A 21,381-nucleotide genomic window follows, 5' to 3' on the forward strand; every position below is an offset into this window, starting at 1 on the left:
AAAAAGCCCATGCTTTGTTCATTCTTTACACACACACTGCTCACACACATGTTCGCTACGTAAGTGAATTGGAAGAGAATGTTGGCTGGGCTGTTTTTTCTGGAGCGTATAACTGTAGGGGTGTATATAAAGAGAAATTGCTGGGAGACAGGACCAGGAGGTAGATTCTCAAGGTTAGAAAAGCAGAGCAAAGGTGTGACAGTATGTTAATGTTGGGGAGCTGGTGATGGGAAAAGATTGTGTTGCTCACTGATGTCTTCAGAAAACATGATGCCCAGCGGGAAATTTGAAAGACAAAAATTTATTCATTTGGCTCTTATGGATGGGATTGGACAACCAGCACATTTAAAAATCATCAGTTAGGTTTCTGATTAAATTTAATCCTTTTGCTTTTGCAGATGCTTTTGGTAGGGTGGAGGCAGAAGTTGTGAATGTAAACTGTGCTATGCATTGATTGGCCTCTGGCTGTGTCAGCACAAGGAATTAGGGGTCACTACAATCATAATAGAAATAGCCAACTGTTACTGAGAGTTCACTGTGCCAGATACCATGTGAAGTGTTTTACATTAATTTTCTCATTTAATCTTTTTTTTTTTTTATCTTATTAATACAGTATTTATTTGTCTTCCCTCTGTCAAGCCCTGAGCCAACCACTTTCCCCAGGCTGCCTGGGGAGGTATAGGAAAAGGAACATACAGGGCAGACGTGACACGGGAAAAAGACCTATGGGAGGTGGAGACGGCTCCTTCACATGGCGAAGAGGATGAGAAAGGCCACCATCAGGCAAAATAGCTCCATGGCCTCCGAGAGGGCAAAGCCCAGAATGGCGTAGGAGAAGAGCTGCTGCTTCAGAGAGGGGTTCCTGGCATAACCAATGATGAGGCTCCCAAACACAGTCCCAATTCCAGCCCCAGAACCAGCCACCCCAACTGTGGCAGCCCCAGCCCCAATGAACTTGGCTGCTGTGTCGATGTCCCTTGAAGCAGCGCTGGTTTGGAAACCGCGGCTAGGAATAAGTGAGGTCAGGGGACGTGGGGCTGCCCAGCTGCTGAGGCTCTCATCTGTCAGTGTCTCTGGTGGTTTTAGTGCCACTGCAGACAGTGATCGGCTCAACAGCTGAGAGGTGCTCCTGACCAAGAAGGGGGAGGAGACGAACTTTGCACAGGTATACATTTTCAGGGGATGAGGGGCTGCGGCAGGAGAGCTGCTCCCAGTGCACAGAAGACTCTCATTTAATCTTTATATCATGTTGGTTCTATTTAGTGTGCAGAGGAAGAATCAGGCACAGAAGGGTTAAGTAAGGTGGCCAAGGTCACACAACCATGAACTATCAGATTCAGATTCGTGGCCCACCTTATCTGCACTAACCGAATTTTAAGACACTCCCATACCCTAAGTACCCTTTATTATCCTGACTCTATGCAGATGCATCCTGGATTTCAAGAGGCAAATGTGTATTGTCTTACGTCTTTATATTGGGGTATTTACTTATACACAGTAAAGGGCACAAATCTTAAGTGGCTAGCTTAATGGGTTTTTACACAATTAAATACTCACGTAACAGCTCTCTATATTCATAGCTATATCTAATCTGGAAAGGTAGAGATGATAAATATTGTAGGAAGTGAAGGTACAATTTTAAAATTTCTGGGTAATATTGTTTAGAATATAGTGATATAGCATGCACATGGATGGCATTACATACATCTTCTCCGTATAATTTATAGAGCTCAAGTCTTCCCTGTTTTGGAGGTTATATGAATCCAGACATTTGGGATGTATGAGGTCCAAGGTGGCATATATCAGGATGCTAAGGGGCTTTCTTTGGTTTATATTAACTCTGTTTCACATCTCATGCACAGATAAACCTTTGTGCTCTCCACATAGGGGAGACGACATGTCCTGTGAATTCCCCAGTAGAAGGAGGGTATATAAATTCAAGGTCTTATTATTGCTATGTATGTATCTAAAAATCAATGTTTCTATCTGTCTGGCTATCTATCTACATGTGCAACTCAGGCAGCCATTTAAAACAGACTCTTTTTAAAGCCACGTTGCATTCAGTGAGTTCTCTGTTAAAATGGGTTATGTGCACATGGTTAAAGTTTGCAGGGTGTGGGTATCATTTTACATGTGTGAACTAGGGGTAGTTTGTGGTATAAATATAGATTATATTTCTTTTTAGGATTACATATGTTTGTGTACATCTCAGGTACCTGTAATTCCATGCATAGTCACATGTCACAGGAATAAGGTAATATGTTCCCCAAAAGGGTTGGTTGGTGAAGTGCTTTGTCCCCATGAAGGACAAAAGGCCTTCGCATTCTGGACCAGGTGTGCAGTGGACATATCAAAGGTATATCCAGCCTGGGGAATCTTCAGCTGAGACCACCTCTTTCTTTGCCCTAGGATGGCTCTGGGCAGGCAACTGCCCTCTCAGCATAACTGAGGAGTAGATTCCATCTTTTGTGTCCACTGTCTCATTACTGGCTTTCTTGAGTATTTAATAATACAATTTGCCTTTCCAGAAACATAGCCTGGAGAAGACTGAGCAGTCATTGGTACAAGTGGTGAGTAGTAGGGCAGTGATGACATGGAACAAGCCGGCCAGGCATTCCTCTCTCTGAGCATCCTCAAACTGAAAACCCCAACAGATGGCTCTGAGCTAAGGATGTGGCAGGGAAAGGAGGCCAGGCTGGTGGGTTCAGGCACCAGTCAGGAGGCTTAGAGAGGAAGAGGAAGTGCTGAGCTGGTATCACGTGACCATGGTATGTGGTGAGAGGGAAACCAGAGACTTATTTTCCAGTAACGCGTAAGAGCTTGGCTCAAATCCAGGCTACTGCAGTGTATTTCACTGAATGGTGAAGGTAGAATGAACCACATCAGTCTTCTGATCCCAAGCAAGCATTTTACAGACTGGAAAACTGAGACCCAGAGTACAACCAATCCCTGAAGTCACCCAGATGATGATTGGCCAAGCCGTTTCTATAACCCAAGAGTCCATGGAATGGTTAGGTTATGCTGCAGTAACAAACAATACCAGGTTTCCAGTTTCTTAACATAACAAAAGTTTATTTTGCCTCTCCACCAAGTCAGTGCAGGCAGGTCTGAGTGACTCGGCAGGGCAACTTGCCTTCATGTAGTGCTCATTAGTCCAGGCTTTTTTAATGCTATGGCATCCCATCTCAACACATGCTCCTGTGACTCCTGGAGGCAGAGGAATTAAGACTGAAGATCACATGCCAGCTCTGAAATGTGTCAGCCCAGGAATGCCTTGTCCCTTGAAGTCACAACCCATTGAGAACACTAGTCACAAAACCCTCCCCAATTGCAAGGAGAGGTGGGAAATATAGTTTTCCATGTATCCAGGAAGGGGAAGAAGATCAGAACTATTGGTGACCATGGGTATTAACGATCCTAGTCACTTATCAGCTGTTTGATCTTTGGCAAGTTGTTTAATTCTCTGAGTCTGTTCCATCTTCTATAAAATGGGGAAAACAGTAGTATCTAATCCATAAGGTTTTGGGTGCAGAATTAAATGAGATAAAGCACAAAAAGTGCTTGGCATAGTGTCTGGCATACTGTAAGTGTTCAAGAAATGGTAGACCTCTAGTTCTTTTCCTACTCAGCAACCAGAGTGACCTTTTAAAAATAAAAATCTATTACCTAAAATCCTTTAGTGGCTTCCCAGATCATTTAGAATTAAATGCATTTTCTCTATTATTACAGTATCTACTTGATATAATTTTGTCCTTCTCTCCAGTTTCATCTTCCATCACCTCTTCTCACTCCTTTGTCTTCTGTTACTTTGGCCTTCTCATTGTCACCCTGAAAAGCTACATCATTCCTCCCTCAAACTCTGTGATTGCTCCCTTCTCTAACAGGAACACTGCCTCAGATCTTCACATCATTAGTTCCTCTTCACGTCTTAGGTCTAAATTCAGGAAGCCTTCCCTGTCTTTGCTATCTATTTCCCACCAGTCAGTACACAGGCTAGTGGGTCATTCTCCATCACACTACCCTGTTTAGTTTCTTTCTAGCACTTACCCCCATATGAAATTAATTTATTTCCCTAGCTCTGTTTTCCACACTAGGAGGGGAACTTTGTGAGAGTAAGGCCTTCATCTATCTTTCTTCCTACTGTATCCCCATCACTAAGAATGGTCCAGGACTTGAGGGGTGAATGCACAAATCTGTGCTCAGCACCTTTTCCGTATCTTTATGCTGCCTCTTTTGGATATTGATTTGGAACTTGCTCTTTCCTCACTCATATCTGGAGGAGAATATCAACTTATAGCAGGGGAGTGGCCACTCTGCTCATGTGGTGGCTGGTAACTAGGGAGTAGGGCTTGACTTTGAGCTTTCTCTTCTAAGTCAGTGTTCTCCACAGTGGAGCTCAAGTACCACCTGTTTCAGAGTTTCCAAAGGATCTAGTAGAAAACACATATCCCAAGTCTATACTTGACAAAGAAGTCAGAATCTCTGGAGGTGAGAGTCTACTGGGCAACATGCACTTTTAACGAGTACCACAGGTCATCTTAGAGGCACAGTTAGGCTTCAGAGGAGCTCTCTTAGGTGTTAAGCATACAATTAAGCATACAAAATACTTTTGTTTTTTTCCTGGTGACTTCTCACATTGATACTTGGATTATTTTGTGAATTATCAGACTCTGTTTGACATCAGAGTAGTGTGTGTTGGGGCACAGAAAGTATGGGCACAATGACTAATGTTCTCAGTGCCCTTATGTATGAGTTATCAATTGCTGTGTAAGAAATGACCCCAAAACTTGTGTTTTTCTCACATTTGGGACACTTTTTTGCTCATTAGAAACTCCTTGAGAAGGATGGGGTAGGGAGATATGTGTCAGGGCAGAAATAGAAGAGAAAATTAAAATCCATTTCAAATGCCCTTTATCAGTGGCTCAGTGAAAGTCTTAGATAAGGAGGAACCTGGGCTATTGGTTAAGATGAGGCTGTAATATTGCTCTGGATTCTTGTGATCCACAATTGAAAGAGGTCTATGCCTTGGAGTAATGACTTTGCTGATAGTAATGATGGTTATAGTCCATTTAACAAGTGAGTGTTGAGTGCCTACTACATGCCATCATGACCTAGGCACATGGGATTCAAATTGACCAAGAAAAAAAAGATCCCTGCCCCCACAGACCTTAACTTCTAGAAGAGGAAATGATGCTAGTGTCTCTCTTCTTATGTGAAGCATTTCTTTCTTATGAGTTCTTGGTCATGAGGGTCTTAGTCTCCATAAAGTTCCCAGGTTCAATGAGGGATTCCCAAAACTTTATCTCTTCCAGCGTTTGCAGATGGATATCTACTCAAATACTCATGTATATCCTTATATGCAGGGAAATGGACTCAGGTGGAGAGGTGGATGTCTCTGTGTATGTGTGTTGGGGTGGGGGATTTGACAGTGTACAGAGGGCTTAAAACAACTACATTTATCTCGAAGTTTCTGTAGGTCAGGAATTCAGGCACATCTTAGCTGGGTCCTCTGGCTCAGCTTCTTTCATGAGACTGCAGTCAAAATGTTGGCCAGGGCTACAGTCATCTCAAGGCTCAACTGGGGAAGGATTCATTTCCAAGCTCACTCATATCATTGTTGGCAAGATTTGGTTCTTCATGGGCTGTTGGACTAAGGGCCTTGGTTCCTCACTGGCTGTTGGATGGCTACATAGTTGAGGTTACCTTCAGTTACCTGCCACATAGGCCTCTCCATAGTGCAGCTCACAACATGGCACCTGGTATCTATCAGAATGGGCAAGTGAGGAGAGCCAAGAGAGAGTGAGAGCAATATGGAAATCAGTCTTTTGTAACCTGATCTCTGAAGTGATATGCCATCACTTTTGCTGCATTCTATTTACCAGAAGCAAGTCACTAGGTTCAACCCACACTCAAAAGGAGGAGATTACATAAGAGCTTGACTACCAGGAAATGGGGATCATTGGGAACCCTTTTAGAAGCTTCCTCAGCCTGAGTTTTGAGTTATCATTTGAAATGGGACACAGTATGGCAGACAGATAATAGCTGTGTGGGGACTCTACTGGCACCAGGAAATTTAATTTAAAAGTCACTGCTGCATCATAAGAAGAGCATAGACTTTAGGGTGAGAGAGGCCTGTCAGCTTTGGTGTTAGAATCTCAGCTTTGGTGTTCACAAACTTTATAATCTTAGACGTAGTTTCTCTGAACCTCAGTTTTCTGACCCCAAAAATGTGGAAAATACCTACTACCTAAGGAGTTTTGAAAATAAAAAGTCACTTGGGTAAGGCACTTGTTAAGATTCACATTCCCAGGTTCTCTCCAAGAAGTTCTTACTCAGTAGACTTGGGTGGCACTTAAGGATTTATATTTTTAATAAATGCACAGGCATTTCTAAGTACATACAAAAAAAGGTGCGTGGCTCAGTAAATGGTAGCTATTAACAGTTTGTATAACAGTAATTCTGCAATTATTCTTGAGAAACTCTAAGTTTGAAGAGAACCAACTGTGATATAGTAGAAAGCAAACTGTAATGACAATTAGAAGATGTGGAAGTTTGAGTCCTTGTCTGACACTTACTTTGCTGCAGGATCTTGGGAACAGAGCCACCTAATCCTTCCAGACTTTTTTTCCCCCCAGCCCCTGTAAAAATGCCTTCTAGCCTGAGTACTCTCTGTCTGGATAAAGAAGAAACAACAGCAGTTAGCATGGGATCACTTTAGGGCTCCCCTGGTTGGAGAAGTAAGTGCAACAGCCTCTGTAATAGTCTTTTCTGAAATCTTCACCTCCTAACATTTGTTCCAGAAGACTACTCCTTGGAGCCTCTCACTCTGTTACTCTTTTAATTCATATGACCCCAGTATCTCTGTATGTAATGAAATATATCTGAAAAACAACCTCACTTAAAAGAATAAATCTATTAGGGAACTGAGAACTTTCTGGCATGAAATGAAAAATATTGATTGCTTCTCACCTGTTAGCAATGAAATCCCATCCAGTTAATTAACCTGCTCAGAGATAAAGTTTATTTCTGCCCTTCACCTTCAGCTCCAAATCTTTAAAACCATTAAAACAAGTAACTGGTCAATGAATAAATCTCTCAGATTGGCGTTCAGGGCCTTCTGTGATCTGGCTCCAGCCTACCTTTCAAACTTTCCTTCCGGCTACTTAATTTCAAGCACCAACTACTCCAGACAAATGGAAGAACTAAAGTATTCAACATCCCCACTGCCAGAAATATGCTTCCTTCCTCTGAACTCTACATATTTTAACTCAGTTCAAGTGTCACTTTTTGAAAAAGACTTTCTTGGAGCTCTGATGTCTCCACCTCTCCCTACCTATCCTAATTGTTGCCAAGCCATAAACATAGTTACCTCCTTATTTTAAACATGACCAAACGTTTTATACCTTTATAGAATTTATTATTTTACATCTTATATTATGATTATGTACATATTTACAGTACTAGACCCTTGAGGAAGCAATCCCAACCAATCCATTTTTGTGTTTTCATCTTCCAGTACAATGCCTTGGCTATGATTGGTGTTCGATAAATATTTTGAATACTTTAATGGAGACCCATTGATTTGACATTTTCTTTACTGTGGCTTTTACTCTTGGGGTTCACAACCATTGTTTCATTATCAGCATAAGGAGAATGTAACTCAGTGAGGTGCTTTTCAGGATTTACATTATATTCAAAACAGAACTCTCAAGCCTTCCAGTCTTTCTGCAGACAGCCTTGTCCTTGCTCCACATCCTTAGCAGTTTTCTGTTTCTGGAAATCCTTTTCCTTTCAGTGGAAGGGTTGGGAAAGACAGTCTTATGGATAACACCCCTTTCTGTAACTCTGAATATAGGCTTCATATGGCTCCTTTATTTCACTTGCACGACGTACTTGTAACCAGTATTTTGTGAGTATTTGTATTTTACAAGACCCTGAAATCCAACTTTAGGTAAAGCAGATATTCATCCATGTATGAGAGCACTCACATGAATGTGTTTAAGTTGAAGGGGAGAAATAGGGTAAGCTTCACTAAAACATAAAGGTCTTTCTTTCATTTCATGTTTGTTTTCTCTATCACACATTGGGCTTTAGGCACTATGTTATGTGCTGATGATACAAATATAAAACCGGTCCCTGCCTTCAAGGAGTTCTGTGTCTTGTAAAAGGAGATGAATATATGATGAGATCATTATTATAGAGTGTGATTTGCACAATGTCAGAATCAAGCACAGGGTGATGTGGCACACAGAGAATTTTCTTTGAGAGCAGATGGATTTTTGTAACAAAGAAATTCTCTTTTGCAGCAGAGTGGGTGTGCTGATATCCATAACATACATATTATTTTGTAGTTGATTTTGTAGTCATTTTTGTAGTATCCTCTTCTAACCATTCACCTTGGGCCAGGTGTCAGCCTCCATGGTGGGTGCTGAGACATGATTCATACAAGCAGCCACCCTGGCTTAATCAAGACCCAGACTTAAGTCCTTGCTCCTTAGCACTTGTAAGAATAAAACATTAAAGGAGATGGCAGCAAAGGGGTATTTTCTTATGATTCATAGGGCTCAACTTCATGCCAGTGATATTTTGGTGCAGAGATTTTGCATGCTCTCTGTCTATGGCTCCAATATTTCTAAAGGCATTACCACAGCTGTGTAGATGACTCATTGGGATAGCTTGTCCAAGTCCATGACCCTGGAGGTGTGTGTGAGTGTTCAGAGGGAGAGGGAGGGAGGTTATGAAGAAAGGCAAGAAAGCAAGCCTAAGTTTTAAATGACTAAAATCTACAGCTGTAAGTACTGAACATTTGTACAGACCACCGTAAGTTTTCTCTTTCTTTCTACTCATTAGGAACTCCTTGAGAAGGTTGCGGTAGGGTGACATGAGTCAGAAACAAATGAAAGAGGAAATTAAAATCCATTTCAAATTACCTCTTGTCAGCAACTCAATGAAAAGCTTGGATCAGGGCATGTTGGAGATATTGGTTAATATGCAGCCATAATACTGTTCTGGATTCTTATGATCTACAATTGAAAGAGGTCTATGGCTTGGAGTAATGATGACTTTGGTGGTAGCGATGGTGGTCACAGTCCATTCAACAAATATGTATTGGGCACTCACTGCACGCCACCACTGACCTATGCACATATGATAAAAATGGACCAAAACAACAGCAACAGACAAACAAACCCTGCCCTTTGTAGCTTAAATTCTAGAAGCAACTGGCAGAAATGGTGCTGGTATCTCCTCCTTCTTCGAAGCATTTTCTTCTCATGAGTTCCTAGTCATGAGGGACTTAGTCTCCACCAAGTCTCAGTGTTAGTGCGAGAATCACAAAACTTTATCTTTCCCAAAGCTGGCAGACTGATATCTGCTTAAAATGTTTATATAAGCAGGGAAATGGACTCTGGTTGCGACACAGAAGGCTCTGTGTATGCGCGTTGAGAGGGCTGGTGATAGTGTCCATTGGGAAGAAATTCTACAACCGAACTCTCCACACTGATACTTTCGAGCTGGGGGAAAATGTACCTGAATTGCTCCCTTCCACTCCACTTGCCTTTCTCCCTCTTCCTCCACTTTGCTCCCTCCTCCCTTCCTTCCTAAATCCCTCCCTCGCCTCCTTCCTTCCCTTTCCCTTGGTCCCTCCCCACCCCCTTCCTTCGAACAGTTCTCTCCTTCTCTCTCTCTCCCTCTCTCTCTTTCTCCCTCCCTCCCCTCTCTCCCTAGCCTCTTTTCCTCTTGGCCCCTTTCCCTCCTCCATCCCTCCGCGGCGTCTGCGTCAGGCCCCTACTTGCGTGACGCGCGGGGTCTGGGTGGGAGCTGTCCACTTGCCTGGGGTGCTGAATGCAGCAGCGGCGGCGGCGGCGGCAGCGGAGACAGCTGAGAGCCTTCTCCGCTCCAGGAATCTTGTTTCCATTCCTCGGACGGTCAGCTCACCGCCCCGCCACCTCCCTTCCAGCACCACCCCTTTGGGAATTGAGCCAGGGGGGCAGCAGTCGCGGCGGCGGGTGCTGAGCAACGGCGGAAGACGAGACAACACCTGGCAGCAGCCTGGAATCTGATTTGCTTCCTCTCGCCTTTTATAAGAGATATATTTATATACGGTTTTGAGGAGTCGCGAGGACCAAGCCGGAGCCAAGTGCTGGCTGTCTCCCACCTCGGCCACACGGCTTCGTTTCCCACTCCCCACCTGCAACTGGCACCGCAAACAAGCCTTACCTCGTTGCATCTGCGAGGAGGTAGCAACAGCGAGCCCAACCAGCCGGAGGCAGCGGAGAGGAGGGAGGGGCGTGGGGGGGGGACAGAGAGCCGGCCGAGGCCGCCCTTGGGGGGGGGTAGTGGGGGCAGAGCTGCCGTGAAGACCCGGCAGCCGCCCTCCTCCACCCCCACCCCTCCAGAAGCACTCTTGCCTGATTGAGAACCGAATTGTTATTCTTCCACTAGTTTTATTTCATTTTTTATTGCCCCCCCCCCTCCTCACTCCCCAGCCGCCCCCACCCCAACGCCTGCCTCGCCTCCGGTTGCATGGCAGCGCTGCCCGGGCGCGGGGGCTCAGAGCCGGCCCCCAGGGAAGGAGGAGGAGGAGGAGGATCATGAAGCCGGGAGTCGCGGCCGCGCCGGACGGCGAGCAGCAGCCAGAGGACGAGCCAGAGCAGCCCCCGCCCCGGAGACACGGGGCCGCCGACCAGCGTTCACTGCCGCCGCCACAGCAGCATCAGCGGCCGCGGGCAGACTCGGAGCAAGAGGAGGAGGGCGACAACGGCCCAGAAGAGGAAGAGGAAGAGGAAGAGAAGGCGAGGCCACTCACCCTCCCGGATCTGCCCTTCTCCCGGCCCTTGCCCCTCGCCCGAAGGGACCTTTGATGGAGCCAAGGGGAAGGGGCCGCGGATTTACAGACTACCGCAGGGGTGGGCTGGGGGCTGAGATCATGTAACTACTCCTTCCTCCTGTCTCTTCCCACACGCCCCTTTTCTCTACCCCTTCTCTCTGCTCCACTGCCTCCCGTCCCCTACACACACACCCTTCCTCTAGCCAGGATCTTCATGCTCAGGAAGGAAGCGGATCTGCAAGGGTTAAACGATCTTTCCTCTCCCCCCCCCCCCATTTCTTTCCCCCTCCCCAGCCCATTATGTTCCCACTTCTATTCTCCTAATTGGCTTTTCCCTCTTTTGCGCAACCTTTGGCTGCGGAGGCAAAGCACAAGCCCCTTGCCCAATTTCACCTGCAATCCCTCCTCCCCGCCCCCTCACCCCCCCATCCAACTGCTCTCTTAAAAGCAACTCTGGTGCTTCTGGGGATTAATTGCCCCAGTTTTCTGCCCAGGAGAATTAAAACTTCTCCCAACCTCCTCTCCCTCCCCACCTTACACTCCCCCCACCCCCCACAACCGATCACCTGCTACCTGAGGAAAACTATTTCTCTCTGCACATGCAGTACTCAATTTTTCACTGGGCTGGTTTGCCCTAAGCCCAGCTCAGTCCACTCTAAATTTGATTTATAATCTTCCCCACCCTTTTATACAAAAGAAAAGAGATTTCCCATTGCCTAGGAATTTGAGAAGAACCTAACAATCTTCTCCTGGGAAACTTTCTAACAACCAGACCTTGATCTCAAGGCCCAAACAGCCCTTCCTCAACATTTTTTAAAAACCCCCTTCCCCTCCCAGTGCCCCAGTCACAGGCAAAAAGGAGACACCCTGAGCAAAGCTAAGGCTGGTGGGAGGGAGGAAAGAAAACCTTTTTTTGTTGTTGTCGGGCTTTCCAGGGAGAGTTCAAAATCAGTGACTCACAGTTCTAAGTCCTGGGGGCAATTGATTTGTTACTTGGAGGGGGTGTAAGAGGAGCCAGTGAGAAAGCAGATCCCCCCCGCATAACACGGCTTTGCTGTGGACCCCCCACCCCCACCCCAAACCATTCTACTGTCTTCCTCTGAAAAGACTCCAGCTGCCCCTCCCGGGCTCTCTGCTTCCACTGGGCACATGCTGATGCCCCTGAGTGGACTCTTCTGGTGGTGGTGCTGCTGCTGTGCCCGCTCCTGCTGTGGATTGTGCGCCCCGACTCCCCAGATGTTGCGCCACCAGGGTCTCCTCAAGTGCCGCTGCCGCATGCTCTTCAATGACCTGAAGGTTTTCCTACTGCGGCGCCCCCCTCCAGCGCCCCTGCCCATGCACGGAGACCCCCAGCCCCCCAGCTTGGCGGCCAACAACAACACCCTTCCGGCTCTAGGTGCCGGGGGGCGGGCAGGCTGGAGGGGCCCTCGAGAAGGGGTGGGCAGGGAGACCACTCCTCTGCCACCTCCACCACCTTTGCCACCTTCTTCTGTGGAAGATGACCGGGGTGGCCCAGCCACAGAGCCACCCGCCTCGCTGCTCAGCAGTGCCTCCTCAGATGACTTCTGTAAGGGGAAGGCTGAGGATTGCTACTCACTGGGCAGCAGCCTGGACAGTGGCATGAGGACCCCGCTCTGCCGCATCTGCTTCCAGGGCCCGGAACAGGTGAGACCCCTTTTCCCTTTTCCTGCTGCCTTATGGTGTCCTCAGGTCTTGCAGATAAGTACTCACCTGCTTGCCCTCGGGAACGATTGTGCCGTCTCTAAGGGCTCCTCAGTGATGTTTCTTTTGGTTAAGTTTGTCCAAAAGGTGCCTGGTTCCCAGTAGAGCCTGTTTGGTGGCTGAGTTGTACCCCAGTTTTTGCATTTTCCTTCCAATGCTAGTGTCTCCAATTCCATCCCAAAACTCCATAACCATCCTCAGAATAGACGATTCAGAAGTCAAAAGTGATGAAATGAAGGAACGTGGTGGTACCTTCATGCTTGTGGCCGAGATACCTTTTTATCTGATTTGTTGTTTGCTGACATTCCCCCCAGCCCATTTTCAGTCCCAGATTTAAACTTCTTCCCTCTTTGGAGGGACATGTGCAGACATCTTGTCCTCTTTCCCCTATTCTCACAGACTGAAACACAACAAGCCTGACCCTATTCTTTCACTTTGAACTCCCCCCTCCCATATTACATTGACACCCTCAGCAGTATGTTTTGGCCACCGAGGAGGAAATGGAGAGAGATTCTAGGTCCAAGAAGACTCTACAATTTGCTAAGACACTTCTTGGCAGACTCAAGGTTTTCCTAGTTTGAAAGCAAATAGGTAAGCAGGTTGAGAGTGAGTTGCAGGGATATGGAGAAGGAAGAAAGGGAACTCCTTTTCTCAGGCCTGAAGCACATCAACTTAGAATGTCCCTTAAACTCTCCCCATCCAGGATAGGGGATGCCAACTATAATCATGAGCCAATTTTGCTAAGTCTGAAGGTCCTCCCTACCCCATTCATTCAAATTTTCAGACAGACTCATGCCAGCCCTTCCAGCTCCACTTCCAATCTAGTGTTTTCTAGAGGCTGGAGATAGCAAGTGGACATTCTCCCAGAGTTATGAATTGTGGCAACACTTACCACAGAATCCCAGATGGAAAAGACTCACCTGAAAATTTGACCTAGTTAGTGATGCTGGAGAAGGAACATTCAGTTGCACCTTGGTCAGGGTTGTGTGGTCACTCAGCCACCTTTTCAGTAGTTCCCCAGAAGTGGAGGGAAGACTTCTGGGTGTTTCCTGAACAAGAGGCAGAGCATCAGGATGCCATGCCAGTGATCCTGAGTGGCCCTGGCTCTTTCTGAAGGCTTGCTCTGTGAGAGACAGGCTTAGCTGACAATTTCATTCATGTCACCTTTGCTCTGAATGGGCAACACACTTCTGGGACGGATGATGACTGGGGTCCCTACTTGGGCATTATGAAAGGAGGTGATGTGGATCTCAGTGAATAAATGTTTCTAAGGGGCTGAGGGTTGGGTTCCTTCTTCTTGTGACGAGGCTTGCCTGGAATCCCCAATGAAGTCCTGCCCAGAGCTGAGGACTCTGTTAGGTGAGAAGGTCCAGGGTGCCTGCTCAGTGCCTTTCTTCCAGCCCTTCTCTCCACTTCCATTGGTGGGCCTCCAGCAGAGGCACAGAGTGGAGGGGCTTGGCGGGCAGCAAGAATGGGCCTTACTGTGGGATGCTCCTGTTCAGCATTCTGCCCCAATCAGGAGCCTCATCTTTTCCAAAAGGAAGAATTATTTAGCTTCCTAACTCCTTAAGCTGTTTCTTTCTTCTCCCATATGGGTTGGCTTGGGTCTACATGTCACCGAGGCTGCTGGAAGTGTGGCTTCTGGCAAAAACACCCTTGTCTCTAGAAACCGGCAGGACTTGGAGCCTTTTCTGGATGATATTTCACCTGCTGTGTGAACTTCCTCAAATTGCTTTATGCCTCGGGGCCCCTTTTCCAACTTCTGTGATTTAGAGGCACCTTTGTCTGTCCTCCTTTTTTCCTTATAAGTCTGTTAGGAGGATTCAGAAGATAATGAGCCTGAAAACATCTTGAGAAGGATTAAAATATAATGGCAGGTATTTTGATCATGGGAAAGCAGTATTTTGTTGAAGAAAGAAGAAGAAAAGGATCATTAGGGCTATTGTGAAATACCCTCACGTGATACAGGGTCTAGGCAGAGGTTAGGAGTTTCCTTTCTTCTTCATTATTTTTATGGTATGTCATAAATAAAGCATTGAATTAAAACACTAACACAATAAAGGAATGAGATCCATTATTATGTGCAAGGAATAGGGGGGTCATGTTAGCACATTAAGACTGGATTCGGTCAAGCACTTCTTGCAGACGATGATGATATTTTGGGGGTTTGCATTATTTGTGCAAGGGCCAAGAGATTTCAATGAGATTGTGCTCTCATAGTAATAAGAGGAGCATGTGTTAGATATGAACACATTTTCCCACTTTTACTTGTTTTTCTTCACAGGATATCAGTGAGGAAGAGCGACAAAGAGGAGATGGGGAAAACTCTTTAGAGTAGGAAGAGAAAAAGACAGAAAGTAAAGAGCTGAGATGTCAGTATTTCATTTTCTGTTCAGGAAGCAAGCTATCCAGCAACTGTCCACATGTGGCTCTAAGGGGAGGGCAGTCTGCAATCTCAGTGGCTGAATGTCTTGGTCTTTTCTTTGCCCAAACAAAGGAACCAAAGAGCTCCCTGGTCATTTGCCACTACTCCAAGGGCTAAAAGACTGCCCTAAATGAAGATTTGGTCTCTTCCTGATAAGGGTTTGTAATGTATGGGGTAAGGGGCGACTGGAGGAGCCAGCCAGTTCTACTTTTGCACATACCTATAATGGACTTTACACTCATTTGTTCACGCATTATTTTACCGAAAAAATGTTTGTTGGGAACCTACAGTGTGCCAGATGCTGTTCCAGGCACTGAGTATCCAGGCATGAACAAAATAGGTGAGGTCTCTTCTCTTCTAAAGGTGACATTCTAGTGGAGATGCAGGAATAGACCAGTAACCTAGTAGATAAATAAAGCTATTTCAGATGGTGTTGAATACTATGGTGAAAGTCAAATAGGAGAATGACTTAGACAATAATGAAAGGGAGGGTTTGAGAAAGAAGCATCAATATTAGAAAGAGTGATCAGAGACAGCCTTCCCAAGAATGTGCCATCTGAGCTGGCCCTACATGATGAGAAGGAGCCACTGATGCATAGGCCTGGGGGAAAAGCACTCAAGGTGGAGGAAATAGCAAGTTCAAAGACCTGAGTGCGAACAAGCTTAGCATGTTTGAGAACCAGAAGAGAGGACAGGAGGAGGCAGATGGAGGGTGTGTGTGAACAAATGCTTTGAAAGCCAACTTGGCTCCATGCTCACAAGCTGACTGAGTAGCCACCCTCCTCTTCCCAGCCATTCATTTAGGTTGGACAGGGGTCAAGGATACATGGAAATGTGGGACAAGAGCCCAGCTGGCAGCTCTTTACTCTCTGTTTCTGACTGAAACTGCACTGGTTCACTTCGATGGACCATGGTGGATCAGCTGAGATCTCTGAAGCCAGATGGCCCCAGTTCAAGGCATGAACAAGTAGGACAGCCTCTCTCCGCTTCAGGTTCTTCCTCTGTAAAACAGGGATAATAATGATAGTCCTCAATTGATGGTCATTCTGAGCATCAGATCAGTCAACACAGAGCCATGCTGTCACAGTGTTTTGTTGTTATTATGTCAGAGGCAAGACAGTGCTCCTTCTGCCTCATTTAAAAGGAAAAGTGTGCCCCGTTTCCCAGTCTAGTCCCTAGCAGGACTGCTGTGATTGTGGTCTGGTGTGATAGTAGATTGCTTCCTGTGCACTCACAATCCTCTAGGTTCAGAGTGCTGCTTCTCTATTTCCATCATCAAAAGTCTCTATTAGGTAAGTGCCTACCTATGCCTGCTGCTCTGCCAAGCAGTGTCTGGAGACACAGGGCAGATGTGGCACTGCCCTCCGGGAGTTTCACAATCTAACCCAGACATCACAGAAGCTGATAGGGATCAAGAACACAGACAGTGGGTCACAGGGGAATTATAGTAATATTGGATACAAGAAAGAGATGTGTGCTTAAAAGTGGCTAGTGTGTGGGGTGCCTTTTCAGAGAGACAAGTGGAGGAATGTGCTACCTTTCCCCCAATTAGTCAGAGAAGGCTTCTCTGTTTCTGCTGAAGACCAAGTGAGAAGAAATAGATGTAGGATGAGTTTATACAGCTGGAAGCAGAAAAGCTGTGAGACACATGGATACCTCGACAAAGGGGTGAAACCATCTCCTAGGCGGAGTCAGCTGTGGAACACCTAAAGGTTGCTACAAGGATGAAATCCATCATGGCAGTGGTGGTGGTGGGGGGGGGGGGCACCTGCTTTGGACCTAATGGAAAAGTGGAAATGAGTCTGGAAGAGATTAACCTGCTTGGCCTGCCTCTCATTCTTCCTGGGGTTGGCTTCCCTAGAGCTCCACATTGAGAAGGGGCAAGAGTAGTGTGAAATATTTCAGTCAGTGTTTTAGGTCCTGGGGTAGTAAGAGAAGATGTTTGCAGTGCTCAGGGGAAACTGGAGACCCAAAGATGCATTAAGAACCTGGGGAATGGAGATCAAGGAGAGAATTTTCGGAGAGACCCATAGAGTATATTATTTTTCTTAGTGTTCTGGTTCGATTTTACATTGTGTGTGTGTGTGTGTGTGTGTGTGTGTATGATTATTTAATTAGTATCAGTCTCCATAGATAATAGGCCCATCCCTAACATTTACTGACTGTAGAGCAATAGTATAGGTGGGGGCTCACATACCATAAGCCAAAGTATTTAAAAGTCGTAAGTCCAGCTAACAAACTGTTAAATAAAATGAATTTTATCTTCCTATCTTGGCAAATAAAATGTCAAAACAACTTGGAAGACAGCTTTGAATTTAGAATTATTGGATTCCTTAGAATTCTGTGCTAGCCAAATGGGGGTACCTGGCCCTTGGTCTACAGGCCACTTGGATTCTCTTTCCTCTGCTGGCTACATCTTGCACCAGGATCAGCTTTTGTCACACACGCATGGACTCTCCAGCTGGCTTACCCAAGCTCTGTCCGTCCTAACCCTAAACAGTTTTCCCTTGCCCCTCTCCTTTTGAACCTGAGGAAGAGAAACCTGAATGCTCTGGAAGCAGGCTCATGTCTGAATACACAGGGATTCCAGGGTCCCAGGTAATTGGAGCATGTTCTAGAAGACGGGTATAGCTCCTTGACCTCACAGACTTCCTATGCAAAGGTTGCACCTGAAAAAGGGCCAGAGTGGGGCCTTCTATAGCAAGGGACCCTCTTGCCTGGGTCTAGGAGAAGCACTGCAAAGGGATTGTAAGACCCCTGGAAGCAGCGACTTGTGTGTGTTTTCTCATCATTGGGTCATCAGCTCCCAAACTACTGCCTGGCACCTGTTTCACACTCAGTAAACTTTTGTTGAATGAATGAGTTTCTAGAGCTCATCCAGTGGGCAGCTCCACAGGGAGGGGGACTGGGGAGAAGAGACTATCAAGGAGAAAAATATTTGCTGGCATCAGGTGCTGAATGTGTGCTATGCAGAAAGGGCAGAACTGTTCTGTGGAATCACAAACGGCAGTGCCTTGGCCAGTGATGAAATCTTCAGGGAAGCCAACTTGGGCTTAATATTAGAAAGAACTTTCTATCAAAGCTGTCCCAAGATAGTATAGGCTGCCTTAGAAAGGGGCTCAAGTGGGGGACTGGAACTAGTGACCCTCAAGATCCTTCCTGGGCTTGAAAGTTGGGGTTCATTACAATGAGATTGCTTGAGGGCCCAGAAACATTTTTAATTTTTTTAAAATGTTTATTTATTGTTTAGAGAGAGAGACAAAGCGTGAGTGAGGAAGGGGCAGAGAGAGAGGGAGACACAGAATCCGAAGCAGGTCCAGGCCCTGAGTTATCAACTCAGAGCCCCAAACAGGGCTCTAACTCAAGAATCTCGTGATCATGACCTAAGCCAAAGTCGAGGTTTAACCGACTGAGCCACCTAGGCACCCCTCCCAGAAACATTTTAATCTAAGCGGAGAGAGATGAACTTGCATCCTTTTTCAATTCAAGGGGTCATCTTGTCCCCATATCTAATGCTAGTGTACACGGCATGTACAGATGTGCCTTCAGCAAAGATCACAAAGAATAGTCTCTGTCCTGTGTTCATGGAAATCCCAAGTCGGCAATCATGAATTTATACCTGGCACATACCACAGTAGGAAAGCAGCATGTCATGAATGATAGGCAGCAGATGCCAACATGGAGCTAAGAATGCAGCACCATCCCAGAAAAGGGGAAGCCCAGTTAACCCCTTCCCAGAGTCATGAGAGGGCTGTTTTCATTTTTCCATCTTGGATCTTCCATGGTAGTTTTTCCATTCCTACTTCGGCTAGTCTTGGTCCTGTTTAAACTGAAAGCTCCAAGGACCCACCCAGGGTTCTCACCAGTGCACTCTCATTCTTTACTAGGAGATGATGTAAGGATGCTCAACCTCCACCATCACATCCCTGGCTGCTTTCCAAATTTAGCTATCTATTGTTTTTACATGCACATACATGCACACACATGCATGGGAATAAAGCACTGAGTGCACCTGTCTCACCTTCACAGGAAGAATTAGGGATTGGAGGAAAGGAGGCACCTGGTGTCTTGACAGGTGTGGAGTGATTCTCACCTCAATTGTCTGTAGATCCTTTAGCTGGTGTTCACTTTAGAGTCATGCTTCCTCACTTGCCAGCCTGCCTCTGCTTGTGATGGGTTGGTTAATTTATTGGGTGGGGCTTCTAGCTGAGCCCCTCCCCACCAGAAATATACTTAATAAAGCTGGTAGGGCAGAGGTAAAATAAGGATTTCTAAAGAGCCTGGGAGGAGAAAGGCCAGATACTGGAACTCTCTTTCTCTCTCTCCTCCCCACCCCCCAACCACCGCCATCCTCTTTTCCAGCTGGTATGTTGGAGAAGCCCAGCTGTGGCCTGTGAGTTGGGGGAGGGGGAGCTGGTTCGAAGGGGGAGGGGCTACTCGAAAGAGTGTGGGAATGAGCGAGCTTCTTCTTGTTTGCTGGGAAGGAAGCCAAGTTGGAAGTGAGCCCGGATGTAAAGGAGCTGGCAAGTTAATACTGTGTGGCCTGAGTTGCACACCATCCCCCTACCCAGTGTATCAATGTGAGATGCAGTCTAAGTGTGCATATTGCCTATAGTACACATTTGATACCTCCCTCTGCATATGTTAAAAGTAAAAATGGGGTGCACATGGGACTGGCTACCTCGTAACAAAATAGGCAAAATTGAATTAGTTACAATTTGAGTTCCAGGTAGATGCAAACTGTCAGAGAAAAAGAGGATTCACAAATATAGGCTCTAACTCCATGATTCAAGCCCTCGAGGGGGGATACACAGGTCCCCCAGTTTTGGACCTAGCTCATTGCTCTCATGAGGATTTCCCCAGGTTCCTGCTCAGAGATGTTGAGGTGGACAGATCAAATTAGTTTCCTTCTTTATGGAATGGTCACTTTGGATGTGGTGGAAGTGAATCAACATCAGTTTCTGCAAAAGAAGCCTCTCATAGCCACCCATAGTGGCCTGTATGACTCTGCATGCAGTAGGAGCTCAATATTTGTTGATCCCTTGGTCTCTTTCCTGGCACATGTTCTTTCCAGATTCATAGTGCTATCTTTGGTCCCTAGTGTATGCATGGTAGAAGGTATATTTGTCTTTGTGTGTGTGTGTGTGTGTGTGTGTGTGTGTACATGTGCACATATGTGTATGTGACTGTATGCAAGTTAAAATGCCAGGCAAAAGGGATATGGATGCTGTCTTGAGACCCCCTCCACCCCATCCAATCTCCTTTTCAGATTCTATAATGACAAATAGTGATGATTCTTTTTCTAGTAATCATAGTGATCACTGTCCTGGCTTGAGTTCGCTTGGCCAGGAGCAGACCTTTTCTTATTCTATTGCTGAATGATGAGAGGAACACAGGCTTTGAAGTCAGAAAGACATGAATTTAAATACCAATTTCGACCCTACCCAGCTGAGTGATCTTGGGCAACTTACTTAACCTCCCTGGACTTTGCTTTCATCGTTTATAAAGCAGGAATACAATACTCAACTTGAATACTCATCATAAATAGTGGCCATGCTGTATTAAAGTTTTAGGAACATAGCAGCTGTTCATTAAATGGGAGCCATCTATACCTCCATTCTGTCAATGTGGCTCAGAGACCTGGAGTGGGGCCCCAAGATCACACTGCTGCCTTTCCTACTACTCTCTCTTACTACAGCCTTAAAAAATCAGATGCTGTAAGTAAAGCTGTACTTTGACCACACAGTAAACCCCCAGCTGTTTTTGTGCCTAACATCAGGGATCCAGTTCAGATCAGTGTTCAGATCCAGTGTGTCTGTTTAGCTGATTTTTTGCCTCTGTATTGCCTCACTCAGTTCAACCCCTCTGCTCTCCTGCTCAAGTCTCTCATCCCCAACATAGTTGTCTTTATCTATCTCGATCACCACTATGTTCCTGACAGATCTTTATTAAGCAGTACTCTCTTCTTGGCAGGAACTGTGCAGAAAGACACTTTCCTGGACTCTGAGTCCCTAGAGGCCAAGAGCAGACTCTGCACGCAGAGGAGCATGTAGAGGAAGTGGCAGAAGAAATGCTTGCCCAACGTGTGACAGAATGGTGTTTGCCTTCAGGGTCATCCTTAGACTAGTGTTTCTGAAAGCCTGGGATGAGATGGTACCCCCCGACAGACACAATGTTAAATAATGTTGGTCGTCAAGTGAGAACGTTGTTCTCTTTTCAGTTTGTTTTCATGCCTTATGATTATGTCTAGGAGAAAATCTCACTGGAGTGATAATATGTCTTTAACACCTTTTTAACACTTGTCAGTCTTCTTTGCAAACAAAGAGAAGTCATCAGCCTTAGAGTCCTTGGACATACAGTAATATCTAGCTAGAATTTGTTAATCTTGTTTTGTTTGCAGTTGTGT

General features: G+C 45.9%; 2 protein-coding genes across 3 annotated transcripts in view; one reads left to right on the forward strand and one right to left on the reverse strand.

Annotated features, from left to right (window-relative positions):
- Positions 1–585: 585 nt before the first annotated feature.
- LOC131498390 (ATP synthase F(0) complex subunit C2, mitochondrial-like) lies at positions 586–1,227 on the reverse strand. Its single transcript, XM_058705639.1, has one exon. The coding sequence runs from the start codon at positions 1,171–1,173 to the stop codon at positions 748–750; it is 426 nt and encodes a 141-aa protein (XP_058561622.1). The 5' UTR covers positions 1,174–1,227; the 3' UTR covers positions 586–747.
- Positions 1,228–11,972: 10,745 nt separating this feature from the next.
- Positions 11,973–21,381, forward strand: part of MARCHF4 (membrane associated ring-CH-type finger 4) — a 108,494-nt gene continuing 99,085 nt past the window's right edge. For both annotated transcript variants that reach the window (XM_058705691.1, XM_058705699.1), the window contains exon 1: positions 11,973–12,493. In XM_058705691.1, coding sequence (XP_058561674.1) covers positions 11,978–12,493 — 516 coding nt within the window. In that variant the 5' untranslated portion in view covers positions 11,973–11,977. The remainder of the gene's footprint in view (positions 12,494–21,381) is intronic.

This window comes from Neofelis nebulosa, chromosome 2 (assembly GCF_028018385.1).
Source record: "Neofelis nebulosa isolate mNeoNeb1 chromosome 2, mNeoNeb1.pri, whole genome shotgun sequence".
NCBI lineage: Eukaryota > Metazoa > Chordata > Mammalia > Carnivora > Felidae > Neofelis > Neofelis nebulosa.

What these genes read in the sequence shown, in the direction of transcription:
- LOC131498390 (XM_058705639.1), bottom strand. Translation starts at nt 1,173, where the DNA reads ATGTATACCTGTGCAAAGTTCGTCTCCTCCCCCTTCTTGGTCAGGAGC.